Source organism: Acytostelium subglobosum (genome assembly GCF_000787575.1).
Source record: "Acytostelium subglobosum LB1 DNA, scaffold: scaffold23, whole genome shotgun sequence".
Classification (NCBI taxonomy): domain Eukaryota; phylum Evosea; class Eumycetozoa; order Acytosteliales; family Acytosteliaceae; genus Acytostelium; species Acytostelium subglobosum.
The window spans coordinates 112671-133215 of NW_012236510.1; the positions used below are offsets into that span (position 1 = coordinate 112671).

Here is a 20545-nt window from a genome sequence, read left to right on the forward strand (position 1 = left end):
GGTTTGGAAGGCTTCTTCGTCACATGACGTCCCAAGATATTTATTAATTTGATGTCAAATCATCACAAATAAGATCTAAAGACGCCCAATTTTTTTAATAACATCATCCAATGGCCGATAACTTTACATATGGAACAATCAAAGGAACACTCCATATCAATCAATACAACACAAACATACCTATTATGTGACCTTCATTCATTCATTCAATCATATAATATATCATCATATAACAAATAATAATAATGTTTGCTACAAAGTTAATTATATTGTCACTATTGGTGTCAATGTCATTGGCACACTTGTGTATCTTTGAACCAGAGCAGAGAGAACCAACTTTTGCAGTGCCAATTCAACCTGGTGATGGTGCATGCTATAGACCATATTCAAACTGTGGAAATGTTACTGCTGGTGCACCAGTTGCATTCTACACTGCAGGATCAACTGCCTATGTCCACTTCCAACAGAACTACAATCATTGGTATCAGCCCAATCAAGGATTCATGGATGTTGCCATCTCATACAATGGTGATCAAGGTCCCTTCCAAGTAGTCTCAAAGACCATCCCAGATTACAATGCTTGGGACATGGTATCTCAAACAAATTACACTGTATCTGTATGTATTATTATTACATTCATACATTCAATCATACTGACTCATTCATTGATCAAATTACTTTTAGATCCAAGTACCAAACCAAACATGCAAGGGATGTGTGTTGAGAGTTAGATACATTAGTAACAATGCTGGTGAACCTCTACCAGACTTCTATCAATGTGCTGATATCGCCATCCAATAAACAAACTTGGTTGCACCAAGCACTTTGACGAGTTGACTTGTGAACAAAGTCGAATTTGAGTTACTTTTAGAAAAAACGAACGAATGAATGAAGTTTGAAACAGCTTTAATTGTTTATTAGTCGTCTATCTATCTCTTGTTGTAACATATATAAATAATGGATTCAGCAGCAACAATAACAGATACTTCTAATGTAGTCATCAATGATAGCACACATCAACAACAACCGGAACACCAACCTGAACAACAACCTCTACAACAACAACAACCAGAGGTGACTATTACTGATGCCAACGCCAGCGACACATCAGCGCCGGTACCTGTTGCAACAGTTGACACCTTAAGTGGTGATCAACAGATTGTAATGATGAAGCTTGAACCATTGCCACTGATCGAACAAGTTGATCAAGTTGAACAACAGCCTATGGTGATCCAGTTTGAGCCACTGCCACAGATCGAACAAGTACAGCAAGTTGAACAAGTTGAACAAGTGACACAGACATCCAATGTACTCGAATCAGTTGCTGAGCAGGTTGTGTCAGTGCCACAACAACAACAACAAGCCCATATCCAGATTGAGCCCCTTCCTCAGATAGTTGACGAGCAAGAACAGGTCAAGATTGAGCCACAACAGGCTGAGCCAGATCAAATAGTTCAAGAGCAGATAGTTACTGATACTAAAGTGGCACCACCTGTAGATGATGCCGACTCTGACAGCAGCAGTAGTAGCAGTGACAGTAGTGATGAGAGTGACTCCGACAGTAGTGTCAGCAGCAGTGATAGTAGTGATGATGACTTGGATGATATCATAGAGGACAAATCTAAAACTTCAACAACTTCAACAACATCAACAACATCAACAACAAAGAAGAGAAAGGTGGATGATTATGACGATGATGATGACGAACCAAGAGAGAAGAAGACCAACGCCAATCAGGTGCCATCAGAGGCACCTATCTTGATTGATATACCAGCGACTGTACCAATCAACTTACTGGGGCGACTACAAAGCATTGTTGAGGATATGATAGTTATCAAGTCTGACACCACTGGTGTCTCATCGGCCAACCTCAAAGACAGGCCAGCTCTGGACATTGACTCCATAGTATGTCTGGAAGATCGTACACCATTTGGCAGGATATACGAGGTGTTTGGTCAGATATCCGATCCATTCTACTCTGTTAGGATACCATCCAACATTTCAATCACCTTGGCAAAGGCAGCAACAGCAGCAGCATCATCATCGGACACTACAACCGCTGCCACTCTTCCAACTGACGCGACAGAGCCAACTACAACAACAACAACAACCGAGTCGAACAACATCAGCAAGAAGAATATAACGATACAACATAATACCAAAGTATATTATGTCAATCAACCTGATCTGGCCAAGTTTGTCATCCCATCAAGGATTTACACAAAGGGCGTGGACGCTTCGAACGAGAATGACGAGGAGTTGGATGACAAGGACATTGAGTTCAGTGACGATGAGAAGGAGAGAGAATATAAGAGTCAACGTAATAGGAAGAAGAGAAAGAATAAGAATAACAACAACCATAACAACAATAGACCAAAGAGTGATTTGGATTACATTCAATCAACATTCGAATATAATCCATTGCCAAGAAATGCTCAACCACCTCAATATCCACAACAAGGACAAGGACAAGGACAACAACAACAATATCGACAACAACACCAACAAGGACAACAGGGACAAGGACAACAACATCGTGTACCAGCATTCATGCAGCGACAACACCAGCCACAACAACAACAGCAGCATCTTCCACAGAACTCATCATATTTCCAACAACTCCAACAGATTCAAACTATACCTCAACAACAACCACAACAACAACAGCCACAACAGCCACAACAGCAACAGACTAGAACAATGGATTACCAACAGGTGATCACTCAACAGATTATGAGTCAACAACAGCAACAACCATATCAACAACAGCACTATCACATTGCCAATCCTTATAATAATCATCAACAACAACAGGTGACATCCACAAGTATTCCATCGCCACAACCACAACAACAACAACAACCGCCACAACAATACTATCAACAACAACCAGTTATATTCTCACAGGCACCCAGTTTCAATCTGCCACAGCCTCAATCATATGCATTGCCACCTGATTCAAAGTGATCGTCACATGGGTATTGGATATGACCAGTCATCAATCGTGGATATCAACACTTTGTGTAGTCGACAATAATAAATCCACCTTTGGTTGGTTACCATGCTACCATCAATAATGACGATGCCATGTCATCCACGTCATCCGATACTTTGCTAAATCAAGTTGAAGTCCATGATGAGATCCACTTCCCACGCATCATCACTCAAACATTTAAACAAACAATCAATCAGTTGTAGTTGTAGTTATAGTTGTAGATAGATTAAAGATGGACAAGTACGTGAAGGAGGCCGCTACTAAGGTCAAAGACACTAAAGACTTGGTGAAGGATGCAATCAAGTCAAAGAAGGGAGGTGAACATAGTGGTAGTGACAACAAGACTGAGGGCGAGCGTTCGCCTCCACCACAACGACTCAACAGCGATCTGTCCAAGAAGCAATTGAAGAAGGTCTCGAAGCGCAGTACATTCCGTCATCCAGGCTTCTACGTGAAGTTTGCCAAGGGATTCGCGACCTATCTCGAGGGCTGTCTGTGTGCATTCCGCAATCGCAAGATGGTCACACTCTACGTCCAGACGATACAGATGGCGTTGATCGGCATTGCCGCCACCTACCTCATCCTGATGATTGCCACACTGCCCGCACGCATCATCCTTCACATCATCTCCACACTGTTTGTCAAGACTGCGCCCTACCTTACCATCGTCCAAGAAGTACTCTCCCCACTCAATCTCTTTGGCAAGATTGCAATGTTCGTCCCAATGGTCTTCATTGGATTCCTTCGCTACATGTTGCCAAGCTATAACGAAGATGTATGTCCCTACCCACCGCACTCATACTTGTCGCGACACACTCATACTTACTCAAACATCCCATTACTTAGGTCTTCTTCACAGTGATGGAGGGCAAGAACTCCGAGCTTGCGGACTTCCTTCGCAAGGCACCCATTGTCAAACAGTATCCATTCATGGCCTACTTGAAGCGTACTGCCACTCTACTCCTCCTTGGTATTGTAGTCTACCTACTCTCCCTTCTTCCACACGTTGGTATTGTGGTAATCGCAGTGTCACAGTACATGTACAGTCATGAGCCTCTTGGGTATGTTCATTCAGCAATTACACTCATTCAATCAATCAATCAATCAATCACTCAATCACATACATACCTAACTCAATCAATCACTACTTAGTAATGGAATGGCATTCGTATTGGCTATGCTCTCTTTACATCCAGCATTGGAGATACCTGCCAAACACTTTTTGAAAGCATTGATGGCATCGTATTCATTGGGTAAAGAGATGTTGGAGGTATATTATTGCCGTGTACCTGATGCCAAACAAGAGGTCTATATGAACCGACGATATTTTGGATGGATATTCGGATTCTCTGTTATGGCCATGTACAGTTTATCATTCCCCTACATTGGAGTACTGTTGTGGGGTGTTGCCCAAGGAAGTACCGCCATACTTGTACTGAACATACTCAAGCGAAACACATTGAAGGAGCAAACATTGAGCGAAGGTGTCACTCATCTCTTTGGACAGGATCTATGTGGCGCCAATGAGCTCAAGAAACAGAACTAACCAATGAAGTCATCCATCAATCCTTCCGATTTCCGGAAGTACGTGTGTGATTGTTTTGTGTTTGAAAGTGATGGAATTGGTGTTCCCGCCTTTGGTCAATCATTTCGATCATACTTGACACCAGTCTTATTTACATGTATATTATATTTTAGATAGATTACAATACAAACATACAGATAGATATATATAAATAGAATGGAGGGGTAGGTTTATAGCTTCATGATCGATCGATTGAATGATTGATTGATTGGTTGATTGATCACTGACTCGCGAGTTCCACTTCACTCACACTTGATGATGATCATGATAGAGGACGTAATGAGATATTGAACTGGCTGAATGATACACTGCAGCTGAACTATACAAAGATTGAGCATACTGCTACTGGTGCCGCTCATTGTCAACTGATGGATATTCTGTTCCCAGGCAAGTTGCCTCTCTCAAAGGTCAACTACAATGCCAAGTACGATTACGAATACATTGCCAACTTCAACCTCCTGCAACAATGCTTCCAGAAGTTGGGCGTCGACAAAGTAAGTATGCATACCCTCGCTATCACATGATACACTCACTCACTCACTCAATCATTCAATCATACTTAGTATCAAGGTGCAATGGATGTTGATAGAATGGTCACTGGTCGCCCTCAAGCCAACCTCGACTTTTGTCAGTGGATGAAGAAGTTCTTTGATCTGCACTATGATGGCTCACCATACAATGCACTCGAGAGAAGAGTTGCATCTCGTATCAATTATGATGGCGACAAGGCACTGTTGGCATCACTTGGTCCCAATGCACCAAAGCCACCACCCAAGCCAGCCACAGCATCCGCTGGCTCCACTGCCACCAAACCATCCGCTGCAGTCACCAAGCCAACTGCCACAAGCATCTCAAAGCCATCGACCACTGTCACACCAGCCAGACCCTCCACCACCTCTGTCAAGCCCGCATCAACAATCTCAAGCAGACCTTCCATCACCGCCAAGCCAACAGCAACACCAACCACCGCCGCCAAGCCAACTGGTACCAAGCCAACTGTATCACAACCATCATTCAAGCCAACTACAAAGGGTATGAGCATACCTATCCACTCATCAATCATTCAATCAATCAAACTAACATCACCTTCTCAAACCAGCTGCCGCCACCACAGTAGCACCTGCAGCCGCTGCCCCAGCTCCAGCTGCAACAACTCAGAGCCAGACTGTGACGACTGTCGTCGAGACTGTCAAGGTTATCGATCCATCGTTGGTGAAGGAACTGGAGGAGAAGAACGCTCAGATCGAGGAGTTGACCAAGCAGCTGACCGATATGAAGCTCTTGATGCTCGAAGTCGAGAAGGACAGAGACTTCTTCTACGGCAAGCTCAGAGACGTCGAGATCTTCTGTCAGGAGAACGAGAAGGAGGTCGGAGGCGAAAAGATGAAGGAAATCCTACAGGTGTTGTATAAGGATGGCGACAATGAAGCAGAGGCCGCACAGGGTGGTGAGGTCACCGAGGAGGAGCCAACAGAGGAGACACCAGGTGATGAAGAGGTCGTTGGCGATGAGGAGGAGATTTTGGAAGAGGAGGAACAACTGAACGAAGAGCTCGAGCAACATCATATCGCTGAGGATGAAGAGATTAACTATGACAACGATGAGGAGTTGTTGGAATCGAAAGAGGATCTCTTGGTCGACTCGGGGGATGAGGCCTTCTAGGACCTTCAGGACAAGTCAAAGACTAAACAGTAAAAGACAAAAGGAGAGCACGCGAGGTGCATGTACTTCATTCATAGAACAATGCAAGGTCTTTATTCATTAGTTTGATTGATTGATTGATTTGTAGTAGGTGGCTATTGATGACAACTTGTGTGATTGATTGATTGGTCGTGGACATCGTCTGGTGATGTCTACTTGGCAACAACCTTTCTCATCTCTCTGCGTACGGAACGTTGGGTGTGGCTGTTGTGCTGGATGTTGGTCTGCAACATCTGCTTGAAGTCCACTTGGTAGCACCAGTGACCACTCTTGACTGAACGGACATCGACGTATGGGTTCTTCAGCCAGTCTTGGTACTCGTGCTCGACGAGCTTGGAAGCGTCAATGTCGTAGTCCAACCAGCTGCCGTGCTGGTACTGCCAGACTGGAACCTCGCGTGGTTGGGTGATCTCGCCCTGCACATCCTGACCGAGCTTGAAACGGTGGTCCAGACCGAGCAGCCACACGGTGGCATTCTTGATGTAACGCTCGACACCGGCCGAGTAGAACTGGTCCATCAGCTTGGTGAATCCAGTGTCGACGACGATACGTCCGCAGTTCTCTGGCAACTTCTCGTCAACAGAGTGCATCAGGATGTTGTGACCCTCAGTGGACAGAGCCAACACGGCCAGCTGATCAGGTACATCGTTCATCCAGGAGATGGTGTGTCCCTCGTACAGAGTGACGATACCAGAGGTGATCAAATGTGACTGGAACTTCTGCTTCTCGCCGGCTTTGGTGGCAAGTGTTAGATCCTTCTGAGCGCTCTCGCAGCCCTTGACGACGTGCTGGGCGCCAAAGAGGTCCTGGAGGATCCAGTTGGCTTGGACAGTGTACGGATCGTTGTCGGACCAGATGAAGAGTCCCTTGCCGCTCTGATGGAACTTCTTGACGGCGGCGATGAACTCGTTCTTGGTGGGAGAGTTCTCGTTCAAGCCAGAGATGATGTAGGCAATGTCGGCTGAAGGCAGCTTCTCGATGAATTCCTTCTCGGTGTCGACCACCTGGATCGTGAAACCCTTGGCCTTGAGGTCCTTCTCGCACTTGAGCTCCATCTTGTAGAATGAGCCCACCAAGATTGTAAACGAGGTGAAGGCACCCTCTACACCGAGATCGTACTCGACACCCATTGGGTTGTTGAACTTGTCGACGGGTGCATTGGCAATGCTGTGAGTGCCGGCGTTGGCGTTGTAGAAGTGGACGATCGACGAGCCCTTGGTGAGTGGCTGGAAGAACGATGGCTGCTTGGTGACGGCCTTGGTGGCGGTGGTGGTGGTCGCGGTTGATGTTGTGCTGGTGGTGGCGGCCTTCTTGGCGGCAGCCTTCTTTGCGGTCTTCTTTGCAGGCGACTTCTTGGTGTTGTCCTCCTCGTCAGTGTCGCCGGCGCCAGCATCGCCGTCGGTGCCGTTGTTCTCTGGCTGCACGGGGATCAGGCCGAGCATCTTGGCCTTCTCCATCGCCTTGTTCTGCATGTACTCGATGAACTCATCCATCTCGATGTATCCCTTGCGGTCCTTGTCACACTCATTGAGGATCTTGTCGATTCTCTTGGTGAGTGGACGCTTGCCCATCATGCGCAGCACGCCGGCCAACTCCTCTGGTCCGATCTTGCCGTCACGGTTCGTGTCAAACATTCTAAAGATCATCTTTAGCTGGTCCTCAGTTGGACCGGTATACTCCTTGCCCAACAGATTGAACAAACTTGTCTGTCTCTGCTTCTGTCCAGAGATAAGATCCAATGCCTCTCTTGCCTTCTTCCTATTACGAGTCTCCATATAAGTAGTCTTTGGTGCATCAGTTGCTGCCGAGGTTGCTGCTGGCTTGGCATCTACATTCTTTCTCTTCTTATCATTCTTTGGTGGTGTGGTTGACATCTTTGAGGTTGGTGATTTAAGTATGTATGTGTATAAGTATTATCTGTATGTATGTATGTATGTTATCTGTATTACTCTTATTTTAGTAAAAGTAGTGAGTGTCTAGATGACGTGCACGTCTTCCGCTAAATAAATTAAAGTGGGACCCGTTGATTCAGAATGATCATGTTTCCCCCATCACGAATTTCGAAACATTTAAATTTCAATTTTTAAATATCTTTCTGTTGAGCTCATCTTCACCCCACTTTGGAAACTTCATTCTTTCTCACTCATTCACTTTATCTCTTCGGATTGTAAAACATTAAACAATGAATGAATGAATGTGAGTGTAATGTAATGTATTTATTTAATAGGATGAGTAGTTCTACTTTGAACAGAGACTTGGAATTCCTTGGGACAGATTGTTAGACCGAATGTCTCTTCCTCGGCAACGGGCTTACCATCGACGGATGAGAGTCGGAAGTTGTGAATGATGTTGGCACATCCTACGAATACTTCTTCAACTGCAAGATTCTGTCCAACACAATTACGTGGTCCACTGCTGAATGGCTGGAAGTCTGTGCTCTGTCCAAGGAATCGCTCGGGCAGGAACTGCTCGGGCAGCTCCCACAGGTCTTCACGATGATTCCACGATCGATAGTTTATCAACATATGTGTTCCCTTGGCAATGAAGTATTTGTCCGCGAGCATTATCGACTCTTTGGCCATACGTGGCACTAATGCCGCCACTGGCATCATCCTCATCACCTCATGGATCACCGCGATTGTGTATGGACACTTGGGACGATGTGACATCGACACTCTATTGCCCACTCCAACTATGCTGGCCAACTCACTGGCGACCTTCTCCTGTACCTCTTGATTGTTGATCATGTACATCATGAACATTTCAATCGTAGATGCACTTGTCTCTGTTCCTGAGATGATAAAGTCCGTTCCGACCATGATCACCGAGTCCCTATGTTTGCCCTTGGAGTCAATGATCAAACTGTCAAATAGGTCTCTTGGGCTAAGTACACAGCAAGAAAGGTTAGTACCACGCCAGCCGTGATCGTGTCATACAAGCAAATAAGGACCACTTACTTATTCTCATCAAGTGTTGCAACATGTTCATCATAGATCTCTGCTGTGATCTTGAATACAATGTCCATGTCAGTGCCAAATGTACGTTGTTTGAACTTGAGTAGTGGCTTGAGGATGTTGACACAGTCTGCAAGTTTGCCAGAACCAAGATGTCTCATCACTTTATCAATTGGAACGAATAGACTCTGCATCCTGCCCTCGTGGACATCCTCATCATAAGGTATCTCATCAGAGAACACCATACTGAATATAATATTGACAGCATACTTCTTCAAATGGAATCTAGGATAGAACTGTTTGGAATGATTCCATTGTTAGTACATCAATCGATCAATATGATCCAAGTCATGGGGATACATACAGGTTGGTTATCCTTCTCAAATAACTTCATCCTTCTAATTAGATGATCGATATGCTCTTCGATGACAAAGCCAACGGTGCGTATCTTGGTCTTGGTGAATGCATTGGAAACTAGTTTGCGTAGATGATACCAATGGTCATCGCGTCCAACTGCCAGGTTGATGTAGCCTCGGCTCATAACTTCGAAACTAGGCGATAGTAGACGATTGGTGAAGTTATCAAAGTTCCTGACAGTGATCTCTTTGATCACTTCAGGATCATCGACAATAACATGGTAGTTGTCACCTAGCCACACTCGGAACACATGTCCATACTTCTTGGTCATCTCGGTGAAACCAATATGAGGCAGTGGGCCAATCTGATGTAGGTTGCCAATCAATGGTAATGCTCTTGGACCAGGTGGTTCATTCTTATGTATCCTTCTATTCTTTCCAATCCAATCAATAATTAAATATCCAACTATTAATATTAAACTTAATAAAAATAAGTTCATTTTATATATAAATTTTAATATATATTATTATTTGTAAATAGAAATATTGATTATTAATTACCAAAGTAATAATAAATAAATTGTAGTTGCTATGACTATTGAAATACCCGATGTCACTTCAAGTTAAAGTACTCTCTCTCTCGCGTAGTTAATAACCATCCAACAGCTAAGTGTCACTCCATCAATCAAACAATCAATCAAATTGATTGAATACTCTCACATCAACACAATCAATCACTATCTCTTCAATTACCTACAAACTAACCAACCTCCCCATCAATCAATCAATAAATCAAATATATATATACTACTACTATTAATGTGGTTATTGACAATGCTATCCCATATGTGGACAAGTGAGCAACATCCATCTATAATCAATTTAACCTCATGTGGTTAATTTATCGGATCTCAAAGTGACTGACTGATTGCCACACTCACATGATCGATGATTAGTGAGTGTGCTTGTTGTGGTGAGTGGGTAGGTGACAGCCCCACCCATCCACCACTCGACCAATCAATCAATCCCTCATTCCCTGCGCTCACTCAATTCTGATTGGTGCCAATGCCAATGAAGAAGAGCACTCTCAGAGTACATGAATGAATTAAGTGGATTGTGGTTTTCCATTCATTCATTTAGTACAAGGTGTGATCATTATGATGATGATGATGATGGATTGAAGATTGGTGGTCACATGAAAGAATGATGTGTAAGTAGGTGTCCGCTGACAGGGTGTAGTCACTAAGAACTTGATTGATTGATTGAAATTGGATTGATTGATTGAATGATTGGATTGTGATGTGATGTAATATACACTGTTGGGGCATCAAATGTGGCCCTTCATTAATTACAAACTGACACGTCAGTCTCAGTTGCTTGGAATGGACTGGTACAGTTGTGATGATTGTTGTTGTTGTTGTTGTTGTTGACTCTTTCTCATGGACTTCCTCTTGCTTGCCGTTCTCCTGCTTCCTGTTTTGATGTACTTGTTCAGGTAGTCCTGGAAGTCCATACGTCTAGGTATCGAGAAGACGATCAAACTGTGACCCAGCCAGAATCCACCAGCACTCAGATAAAAGATACCCTGTATTGGGTAGTAGTAGTTGGATATGATGATCAATGTATCGGTGATGGCAAACACTGTGGCACCTATCACACTCAGAAATAGGAGTGCGCGTGTTGGGTTCGTGCCAGGGAAGCTGCTGACCAGTGCCAGAGCACGCCACAGCATCGTCGATTCAACAATGGCGTAAATAATGACCAGTGTGAAGTTACCTGTATCCAGCTGAGGGATTGGTGATGTCGAAGATGACGTCTCGATATATGACGATGCCTCAGAATCGCCAGGGGTCGATGATGACAGAGTTGTCGTGGTATATGAATCGAATGTATGAGTGTACTTGGCACTGAGGTCGAGGCCGGACGATGCACCAAATGGATGGTGCGGTGGGATGAGCACCGGCGCAATCTGCTTTGAAAAGACGATCATCAGCACCATTGTGGCACTGAATGCATAAAATGGGATCGCGTGGAACAGTCTGATCTTGATACTCTTGCCAATTCCAACGACAAAGGCCGTCGTGTATGCGACGCGTGCCAACAGCGTGAAAGTGAATGAGGCGTAGTAGAGCCCCGGTGAGTAGCCCGTGCCGGCACGTGACGCCGCGGACGCGTTGACCTCGGCCGACAGCAAGACGTCAGAGATGAAGGATAGTACCAGCGCCACTGCGATGCAGATTGAATAGCGCCTGGTCTTTTCATCATTGATGCCATACAATGGAATGATCAGGAGCAGTGGCACCATGGGCAATGGGCGCACGATCAGGAACATATAGTATGAGAATGTGGATTGTGCTGCGAACCTGTACATGATCATGAAGAAGGTTATGAGCATCAGGTAGATGACCACCATGATGACGACCATCATCGAGTGGTGGAATGTGAATGGTTCGCTACGTGTCTTGGCCTCGCGGTCAATCGCTGCCATTGTATTCGTGCTGTAATCATTGGTGCTGGCATCACTCTGATAACTACTATTCATATTATTACTACTATTACTTATATTGATTCCAATGTTGTTATTGTTATTGCTTGTTGTTGGTGTACCATTATTGCTACCTGATGTTATAATGATTATCTCTCCTCCACTACCTGTTACGAATCTTGTGTTGTTGTTATTATTGTTGTTGTTACTGCTACTGCTACCACTGTAGTCACTGTTATTACTCATTGATCTATTGTGATGTGGCAATGCTTTAGATGTCTTTGATAGTGATAACAGAGGCTTTGTCACAACATCAACATTGTCATCATTGTCATCGTCTTCATTATCATGTTGCAGATCATCTTTGTTGATGATTGTGACTGATTCATCTGCTCCATGATGTGATTGATCATCATTGTTATCTTCTAAAGATGAAGACATGACATGTATCTATCTCTATCTCTATTAATATCTATTTCTAATACATGAAGCCAAGATGACTGCGAATGTGATAAAGTTATCAAAACAACATCATTTTGATCTTTTGTAAAGAAGTGGTGAATGAGAAATCAAACGAGGGTTCCATTATGACCTGATTTGGAACATGCGCTTAGAAACCCGAGTGTTCCAAAAGGTTTACGACCTTAGCCAAAGTGGCTGGAAGTTTACAAATGATCATTTACTTTTGATGTCTTTATTTATATACTTGACTCTTCGGATGATGACACAACCTCAACCTCTGGTGCTGCCTCCACCTCTGCCACCACATCCACTACTTCCGCTTCCACCTCGGCCACAACAACCACCTCCTCCTTCTCCTCCTGCTCCTCCTGCTCCTTGGGCAGTGGCTTTACCTTTGGCTGTGGCTCTACCTTTGGTTGTGGCTCTACCTTTGTCGTTGGCTTTTTACCGTCCTTTGTTGGTTTTGGCTGTCCATCCTTTGTGAATGGATGACCCTCTCTCTTTGGTTGACCCTCGCCTCTCCTTGGTCGCATTTCCTTTCCCTCTCGCGATCTGGGCGGTCTGCCCTTGGCAACACCACTGTTTGGAGTGTTGTTGTTGTTGATGTTGTTGTTATCATTCTTATCGCCGCCTTGTTGTCTATTCTTGTGATTCGCCAATATCTTGTTGATCTCCTTCATCGCTTTGTCAATGTCATCAATGTCACCCTGGATGACAATGTTCTTTGATGGGTCGTCGGCGGTGGGGATGGTGATCTTGATGTTGAATTCGTCCCTTAGACGCTTGACAGTGGAGCCACCCGCTCCAATCAGCAGACGGTGGTTCTCCTTGGGGATGCTGGGCACGGTGAGAATGTCGCCGACAAACTCCTCGGGCTTGATCAGGTCCAGGATGCGCAGACGCGCGTTCTCCACGTCGTCCTTGCGACCCTTGATCACAATCTTGTTGTCCTGAGGGTTGTTGGGCTCGGGCACCGTGATCAGCGTGTTGGTGAGCTCGCGCAACTCACGCAGGTTCTTTCCACCGCGGCCAATTACCTTGCCGTGGTCGCCCTTGGGGATGGACAACTTGACCGTGACAGCCTGGTCACCCTGCATGATCTCCTTGATCTTGGACAGCTGTGTCAACTGCTCTGGTATGAAGCCCGAGTTGTTCTTGATGGGTTGGGTCGGCACCGCGTCTCATCAGCACATCCACCAGTCTATATTGATCGGACGAAGATGACAATGTGGCCAACTTATGCAACGAGGTCGATCCCACTCCATTGGGCATGTTAGGATCAGCTCCCTTATCTAACAAGTACTTTGTTATCTCTGTGTTTCATCGAGTTAGTGTATGTATCTCAGCGCGGGAGGGATGAGGGTAGGGCAGGGTGTGACTTACCAAGTCTTCCTTTGGATATCGCGCCATGCAGTGGCAGGTCACCAAACATGTTCTTTTGGTTGGGCGACACTTTGAGCTTCTCGATCAAACGCTTCACTTCGGCCATGTCATTGGACTCGGCGGCAAAATGCAATAGACCTCCATTGACAACTTCCTGTTGTTCAGTGGCATTCAATGATGTAGTATTGGTAGTAGTAGTGGTACTTGATGGTGGTGGTGTTGGTATCATCACCTCCTCTTCTAATTGACAATCGATCATTATTATGTGTTTGTTTGTTTGTTATAAGTATAATATATCTATATCTCTAACTATCTATCTATCTATCTATCTATCTGTATATCAATGATCTGCCTTTTGATTGATTGATAGGATTGGATTAACTGGATTGATTAGATGCTATTCTATTGTTGATACAAGGGCTAGAGAGAGAGTGGAGTTGTTTATGTTAGAGAGAGAGAGCGGAGAGAAAGGGCATTAAACACATTAAAGTAAAGCAAGGCTGCATACGGATCGATTGATTGAGGTGGATGGATGTGGATGGATGGCGGGCATATATGGCAGTAAGGCAGCTAGCCAGGAATAATGAATGAATGGATGGATGAATGACACAGATAAAACACACCTACTTACACCCTACAGTCCACTCCTCCTGCGACGTGATCATTTGACCAGTCTTCTGTGTTGTTGTGTTGCTGTTGCTGATGCATTCTCATCATACAGTTCTGCAGCAGCTCAATGACCATAGGTATGTATTTGAGCGTGTTCTTGGTTGAATACCTATTGCTGAGGCTTGGCCCAAGAGGTCCTCTCTCCCTCCTCTATCCATCCTTCCTTCCTTCCAGGATAAAGCTAACAACACTACCACACCACACCACAACACAATCCATCCTCTAGATCGCAATGTATTGTTACTTTGAGATGCATATGCATACATCACATCACAACACAACACCACACAACACAATTATACACACACACACTCTCTCTCTATCTCTCTAGCAGAGCAATGACCAAACATTGCCTGCCTCTGTCATCCACGCCAAGGGTGCCCTTGGGTGTTGTTATCTGCCTGTGATTGCTTCTTATATCATTGTTGTTGGAATGAATGAAATGAATGAATGAAACATGTTGTCTACTTACTTTTGAGTGAATGAGTGTTTTGAATGAATGAATGTATAAATGAATGAGGTATGACCTCTATGTGAATAAATAAATAATAGTCGTAAGAATGTAATACTGAATGAATGAATGAATGAATGACAGTCAAGAAGCACAAGCCACGGCTGACACAGTCGGGCATGTATTCTGAGAAGGATCTGACCTGTCATAAAAAATCCTGTAGCCTATGTGGTTCTCTCTCGTGAATCAATCTCGTTTGTCTTGGCCGATCTTCGATCAAACCTTGCCTCACTTTGCTAAAAATGGTGTGATCACTTTAATCCATTTCTTTTCGTTTCGTTTGTTTCGTGCGAATGAGTGCCCTCACAGATAGACACTACACAGACACACACGAATCGATTCGTTTCCGGCTACATCCAATCAATTTAATCAACAGAACTTCAATTATTCTGTTCACCTATCAGTAACCTTCAATGTTCACCACACCACAACTGTGGTGGTTTGCCCATCCACATGACTTACTTCTTCAGAATTCTTGTTATCTGTGTGTGTCTGTGTTTGTGTTTAGTGAGTGAGTGTGTGAGATGAGTGTTTGAAAGTACGATGGTTCGTTCGAAGGATTGGACCATTGTTCAATGTAGGTAGGTAAGGAAGATAAATAATTTATAACTTGTTAACATATACATATAAACATTGTGTCCTTTCATACAAATTAAGAATGTAATGTATGTGTGTGTGTTTAGATGTTTAACATTATCCGCCGATGTAAGGATGGTTTGTGAACAGGTTCATCTGTCAACCAATCAGTTAATACCATACTCTATGGGCTGGCTGTCAATGTTGATGAGAACAATTACATCTTCTTATCTACTTATCTACTTATCTACTTATTATCTCATTCTAAATAATACGAATTTTATCATATTATAATACTATCTTTTTTTAATAATAATATTAATAATTTATAAATATGATCACAAATGATAAAGATAATTATGAGGTCTTGAGACCTCTTGGTCAATCCGAGAAGTACCAGTTATCAAAGATGATAGCTGGAGTATATAATAGTGCATCCTTTTTCTTCCGATTCGAAGTGGCCAAACCAGGAGTTGTAGTGAACCCAGAATATCTTAGAAGGAAGGTCTATCCATTGGTCACTTATTGGTTCAACAATCATACATTCCTTCAGATGGGAGTGACCAACATCCACACCGACACTCCTTGCTACACACGATTCAAAACATTGGACCTTACCAAAGTAGTCCGAATACTAGAGGTCGACAACTTCTGGGAGCCAACTACAATTGAAAATCTTATGGAAGTGATGATGAATGATAGATTGCCAATGGATGAGACATCATCACCAATCAGATTATTATTATGTTGGCATAGGGATCAACCCAGTCAATTCGTCATTATATCATCTTACAATCACTTGGCATCTGATGGCCTCTCATTCAAACTACTCTTGGAGGGAATGGTCGTGGACTCGGAGGAAACAATGGACATGAATCCAATCCAAACATTAGACAGCAGTCGATTCAAAATCAATGAGCCACTGGAAGTGTATAATCCACATAAGGTTGGTCCACTCAAGCTCGGAACAGTGTTGGCCTACTACAACTACATGCCATCGCCCATAAAGAGATACAGCAACTCGTTCTGGGCCGGTACCAAACGTCAAGAGCTTCAACAATGTGATAGCAGGATAAGGATTATCTCTGTATCAATGACCGACTTTGTTTCATTCATTGAACTGTGCGGTAGACACAAGGTGACAGTCCACAATGGAATGTACACGGTGATACTCCAGAGCATCTCAGAGGTGTTTGGCGTCGACAGAGCATTGAAGTTGAAGTCTACCACGGTTGTCAACGTTCGAAAGCCATGCAAGTTGGTCGATGAGGACACTGGTATATTCCTCTCGTCAATCTCGCGCGAGACTATCGTTCCACCTCACAACTTGGACAATCCAAAGTTCTTCTGGGAGGAGTGCACCAAGTACAAGCTACACCTGAGGAACAGATTCATGGACTCGCTGCTCCACATTGGCTGTCTGGCACCCATCACCGACAACTTCCCTCACAAGATGCTCAACTACTGGACCAAGATGAACAGGGACAATCCAATGGGTCGTTCGTCAAGCTTCTGCATCAGTGATCTGGGCCAGTTCAACATGAAGGAGAAGGAGGGTTCCGAGTGGATCTGTAGGGATCTCATGGCAGGCCAGACACCGACCATATCAAGCACCGCCTTGATGTTCTCCTTTGTCGGTAGTCAATTGAGTGATCACTGGTATGGAACGGTCAGCTACCAGCGTGGTGCCATCACAGACTCTGAGTGTAATCAACTCGTGGAAGTGATCGAGAGGAACATCAAACGATGTCTAACATTAGGAATGAATAAACTTTAAATGTGATAGATAGATAGAGAGTAACTCTCATGTATTGATAGGGGAGGAGGGGAGTTGGTTGTTTGATTGATTGAATGGTTGTCCATTGATGTCCTGTTGTCGATGCCACCAATATATGATTAACATTTGATTCTAACGCTTGATTCGTTGATTGATTGATTGATTGCAATTTAGTGTAATCGCAAAGGTGAACTCATCACTTAGACTGATGACGCTACTGATCCACATATACCTCGCAGACATTGTCTTCCATATGGTATATAAGAGAACATATAACTAATAGTGTTGTTGAAAGTAGTTAGTAAGTGATTGATCGATCGATCGATTGATTGAATGGATTGAATCCGATACATACTAAACAAGTGCGCAGATTTGGAAGATTACCAGGAAGATGATGATGATGAATAACCAACCCAAGAAGACACCGACCAATGTAAGTACCATCGAGGCGACAAAGACGATGGCGCAAATCAATCTATGTGGCTGGACCATGTTCTTCATCTGCTTCATCGGTCCAACAATGAAGAATGTACTGTATCAGTGGAGAGAGAGGTGATCTGTTAGACATCACAGTCAACAGCAATGTGACTCCATATACTTATACACTTGATACATACGACGCTAGCATACACAAGTTGCCAACAGTGTATAGGAATGCAAATGTTGTAGGTGATAAGAGAAACATGAAGCCCTATAAGTGATCAGTGTAATCATTATTAGTCGATCGATCATTCGTTCAATCAATCAATCAATCAAACTAATACAATCAACATACTAAGAAACAAAAGAATATGCCTAAACCAAGACTGATACCTGCACCGATCAATCGTTGAGTGAATGATAATGAGCATTGTTCGTCTAGCTCCTTCCACATTGATGGCTCCTCCTTTGGTTGATCATCTGTCGCTCCAAGTAGACTCTTAATTGACTCCATTATATAGATCAAGATGAATAATGATTGTAAATATGTATGTATGTATGTATTTATGTATAGTTATATTATATGTTTGAGTTGTGTATCACAGTGTGTGATCAACAGGTTTATCTCAGTGTCTGATCATGTTGAAGATGTGAGGGTGCACGAAAGGTAAGCTTTTGGTTGAATGATTCAAAGAATTGGGAAACGTTGTATGATTCTCCCTGGGATCAAAGACTATCTGGATCCTCATTTGGAACGATAAATTAACATTACAATGATCACCAAGTATATTGATATACATTATATTGATGAGTGATGTGATGATACAGCTGGTTCAATCAATCAATTTTCATCCACATAAACTACTAGTAATAATATTAATATAATATTAATAAATGTTGTTTATCCATTTGTAGAATGGTTATACTAATCGCACTTATTCGTCACCCAATTCTATATTGATTAAACTAAACGATCAGAACTACAACTTTTCGTTTGATTGATCGCGAGTGAAGGTTTTCCCGACACTTCGGGGCAAAAATTTGCCGAGAATACTAGTTGTAATAAAAAAGTATATATACAAGTACAGAGGATAATATATAATATAAATACTCAAGTCGCCAATCATTCCATATCAAATCATTTTTTTAATTAATTAACCCTCAAGGCGCGAACTTTTGCATGATTGTTTTGAGCACTAAATTTAATATAAATAATAGTTTTTAATTTGTATTATTGTCCAGAAGTAATAAATGATTGGATTTAATAACTTTAGATGTACTAGATATTTATTATTTCTTTTGTTTTTTTACAACATTATAATAGGTGTATTCAATCTTGTCATTATCGACCAGGACTTTTCTGTATTCGCCAATGTGAAAGTAATTGTTTGATATCTCACACATTCGGAGGGTCTCGCGATTGATCATTTCGGTCTTGAGAGAGTGTCTGAACTGATCTATCGTTTGGTTACAACCTTGATAACGCTTTTTAAATCGCCAAGAATTTAAAATGGTCGCTTCCAACAGGTACCAAAATATTGACATATACCATCTCCTTGATTTATGAATCCAAGCATGGGACTTTATCATCTCATCATTCTGGTCAACATTGCCCATGTTTTGGCGATAGTCTGCGAGGGCCTCTGGCACTCAGGGCTCCTATTCATCGGATATAGTTAATTTTTGGGACGATGACCAACCGACCCGATTATTGGTGAATAACTGTCGACGAGTTATGAATACAAATAATCATTTGACAAGTTAACAGTTGTTCATATTCATTCTATTTATATTCGATTCATTCGATTGACTTGAAGATTTATTTACGATTGTTGGGCTGGTCATGCTGCTCAGAGTTGAGAAGGTTCTTGTTCCATCCTCGCATCCCTAGCAGTGTCAACACTCTGTCGTGGTGGGCCGTCAACTCTGTTACCTTTCCCCTAATTTCAAAGATAGCTCGTGACTATCTTGGTGCGCAAGGTGCCACGACTTTCCTCGAGACTTCGTTCTCAGACCTGAACGACATTATCACACCCAATACTGCCAGTCTCTCGGACTCCAGTGACCATCAAGTTCGTCACCAAATACTATATGAACTATATTAACAGCCCAAGCTTATTGATGTCCATGAGCTTGGGCCGTTAATATTGTTCATATAGTATTTGGTGTCAACACTCTGTCGTGGTGGGCCTCAGAGTCTTAATGAAACATGTCGAGTGTCGGTTGGATGGCCTCCAGCTTCTCCCAGTTGATTTGGAATGTCTTGTCGGTGGACTCCTCAAGGAAGGTGATGACGGCATCCTTGTGGTCGAGGAAATGCTGGAGGAGGCGATACCTGGAGTCCCAGCGCGTCTCAACGTCCTCGGGCGGGATCGATCCAACGTAGTGTGTCCACAGATTGGTTGTGCTGCCGCTTGCCATGTTGTAGCACGCCTTCTTGCCTGTGCAACGTTTGCACCAGGCAAGGTCAACCTTGTATCCACCACTCTCTTCGTCTGGTCTGGCACTCTTCCTGATCTTGCTCTGGGGGCCAAAGCTCTCAATCTGCGCCTTGGTGTAGTAGGTGATCTCCCGCTCGAAGAATTCCCAGACCTCAGAGTGGTTGGAGCGCCTGGATGCGACGAGGGTTGAGGCCGATGATGGTGGCGTCGAAGACGATGATGAATGTAGA

General features: G+C 43.5%; 10 protein-coding genes across 10 annotated transcripts; 6 read left to right on the forward strand and 4 right to left on the reverse strand.

Moving 5' to 3' along the window:
• Window positions 1-245: 245 nt before the first annotated feature.
• Window positions 246-798, forward strand: SAMD00019534_095910 (hypothetical protein; the record flags this gene model as incomplete). Its single annotated transcript, XM_012895058.1, has 2 exons — window positions 246-617; window positions 685-798. Coding segments are annotated over 2 exons (486 nt in total), but the record flags the coding sequence as incomplete, so codon positions are not given.
• A 159-nt stretch (window positions 799-957) lies between these two features.
• Window positions 958-2967, forward strand: SAMD00019534_095920 (hypothetical protein; the record flags this gene model as incomplete). Its single annotated transcript, XM_012895059.1, has 1 exon — window positions 958-2967. One exon carries the CDS (start codon window positions 958-960, stop codon window positions 2965-2967), a length of 2010 nt encoding a protein of 669 aa, XP_012750513.1.
• Window positions 2968-3227: 260 nt separating this feature from the next.
• On the forward strand, window positions 3228-4541 carry SAMD00019534_095930 (hypothetical protein; the record flags this gene model as incomplete). The annotated part of the gene is made up of 3 exons (XM_012895060.1): window positions 3228-3770; window positions 3842-4056; window positions 4148-4541. The coding sequence occupies 3 exons, from the start codon at window positions 3228-3230 to the stop codon at window positions 4539-4541; spliced, it is 1152 nt and encodes a 383-aa protein (XP_012750514.1).
• A 195-nt stretch (window positions 4542-4736) lies between these two features.
• SAMD00019534_095940 (hypothetical protein) lies at window positions 4737-6239 on the forward strand (the record flags this gene model as incomplete). The annotated part of the gene is made up of 4 exons (XM_012895061.1): window positions 4737-4744; window positions 4852-5074; window positions 5144-5612; window positions 5680-6239. Coding segments are annotated over 4 exons (1260 nt in total), but the record flags the coding sequence as incomplete, so codon positions are not given.
• A 194-nt stretch (window positions 6240-6433) lies between these two features.
• Window positions 6434-8155, reverse strand: SAMD00019534_095950 (hypothetical protein; the record flags this gene model as incomplete). Its single annotated transcript, XM_012895062.1, has 1 exon — window positions 6434-8155. The coding sequence occupies one exon, from the start codon at window positions 8153-8155 to the stop codon at window positions 6434-6436; it is 1722 nt and encodes a 573-aa protein (XP_012750516.1).
• Window positions 8156-8515: 360 nt separating this feature from the next.
• SAMD00019534_095960 (hypothetical protein) lies at window positions 8516-10091 on the reverse strand (the record flags this gene model as incomplete). Its single annotated transcript, XM_012895063.1, has 3 exons — window positions 8516-9164; window positions 9239-9531; window positions 9600-10091. Coding segments are annotated over 3 exons (1434 nt in total), but the record flags the coding sequence as incomplete, so codon positions are not given.
• Window positions 10092-10960: 869 nt separating this feature from the next.
• SAMD00019534_095970 (hypothetical protein) lies at window positions 10961-12517 on the reverse strand (the record flags this gene model as incomplete). Its single annotated transcript, XM_012895064.1, has 1 exon — window positions 10961-12517. One exon carries the CDS (start codon window positions 12515-12517, stop codon window positions 10961-10963), a length of 1557 nt encoding a protein of 518 aa, XP_012750518.1.
• Window positions 12518-16011: 3494 nt separating this feature from the next.
• On the forward strand, window positions 16012-17454 carry SAMD00019534_095980 (hypothetical protein; the record flags this gene model as incomplete). The annotated part of the gene is made up of 1 exon (XM_012895065.1): window positions 16012-17454. The coding sequence occupies one exon, from the start codon at window positions 16012-16014 to the stop codon at window positions 17452-17454; it is 1443 nt and encodes a 480-aa protein (XP_012750519.1).
• Window positions 17455-17654: 200 nt separating this feature from the next.
• Window positions 17655-18388, reverse strand: SAMD00019534_095990 (hypothetical protein; the record flags this gene model as incomplete). Its single annotated transcript, XM_012895066.1, has 4 exons — window positions 17655-17730; window positions 17810-17986; window positions 18072-18145; window positions 18230-18388. The coding sequence occupies 4 exons, from the start codon at window positions 18386-18388 to the stop codon at window positions 17655-17657; spliced, it is 486 nt and encodes a 161-aa protein (XP_012750520.1).
• A 1688-nt stretch (window positions 18389-20076) lies between these two features.
• On the forward strand, window positions 20077-20505 carry SAMD00019534_096000 (hypothetical protein; the record flags this gene model as incomplete). The annotated part of the gene is made up of 1 exon (XM_012895067.1): window positions 20077-20505. One exon carries the CDS (start codon window positions 20077-20079, stop codon window positions 20503-20505), a length of 429 nt encoding a protein of 142 aa, XP_012750521.1.
• Between the last annotated feature and the right edge of the window lie 40 nt (window positions 20506-20545).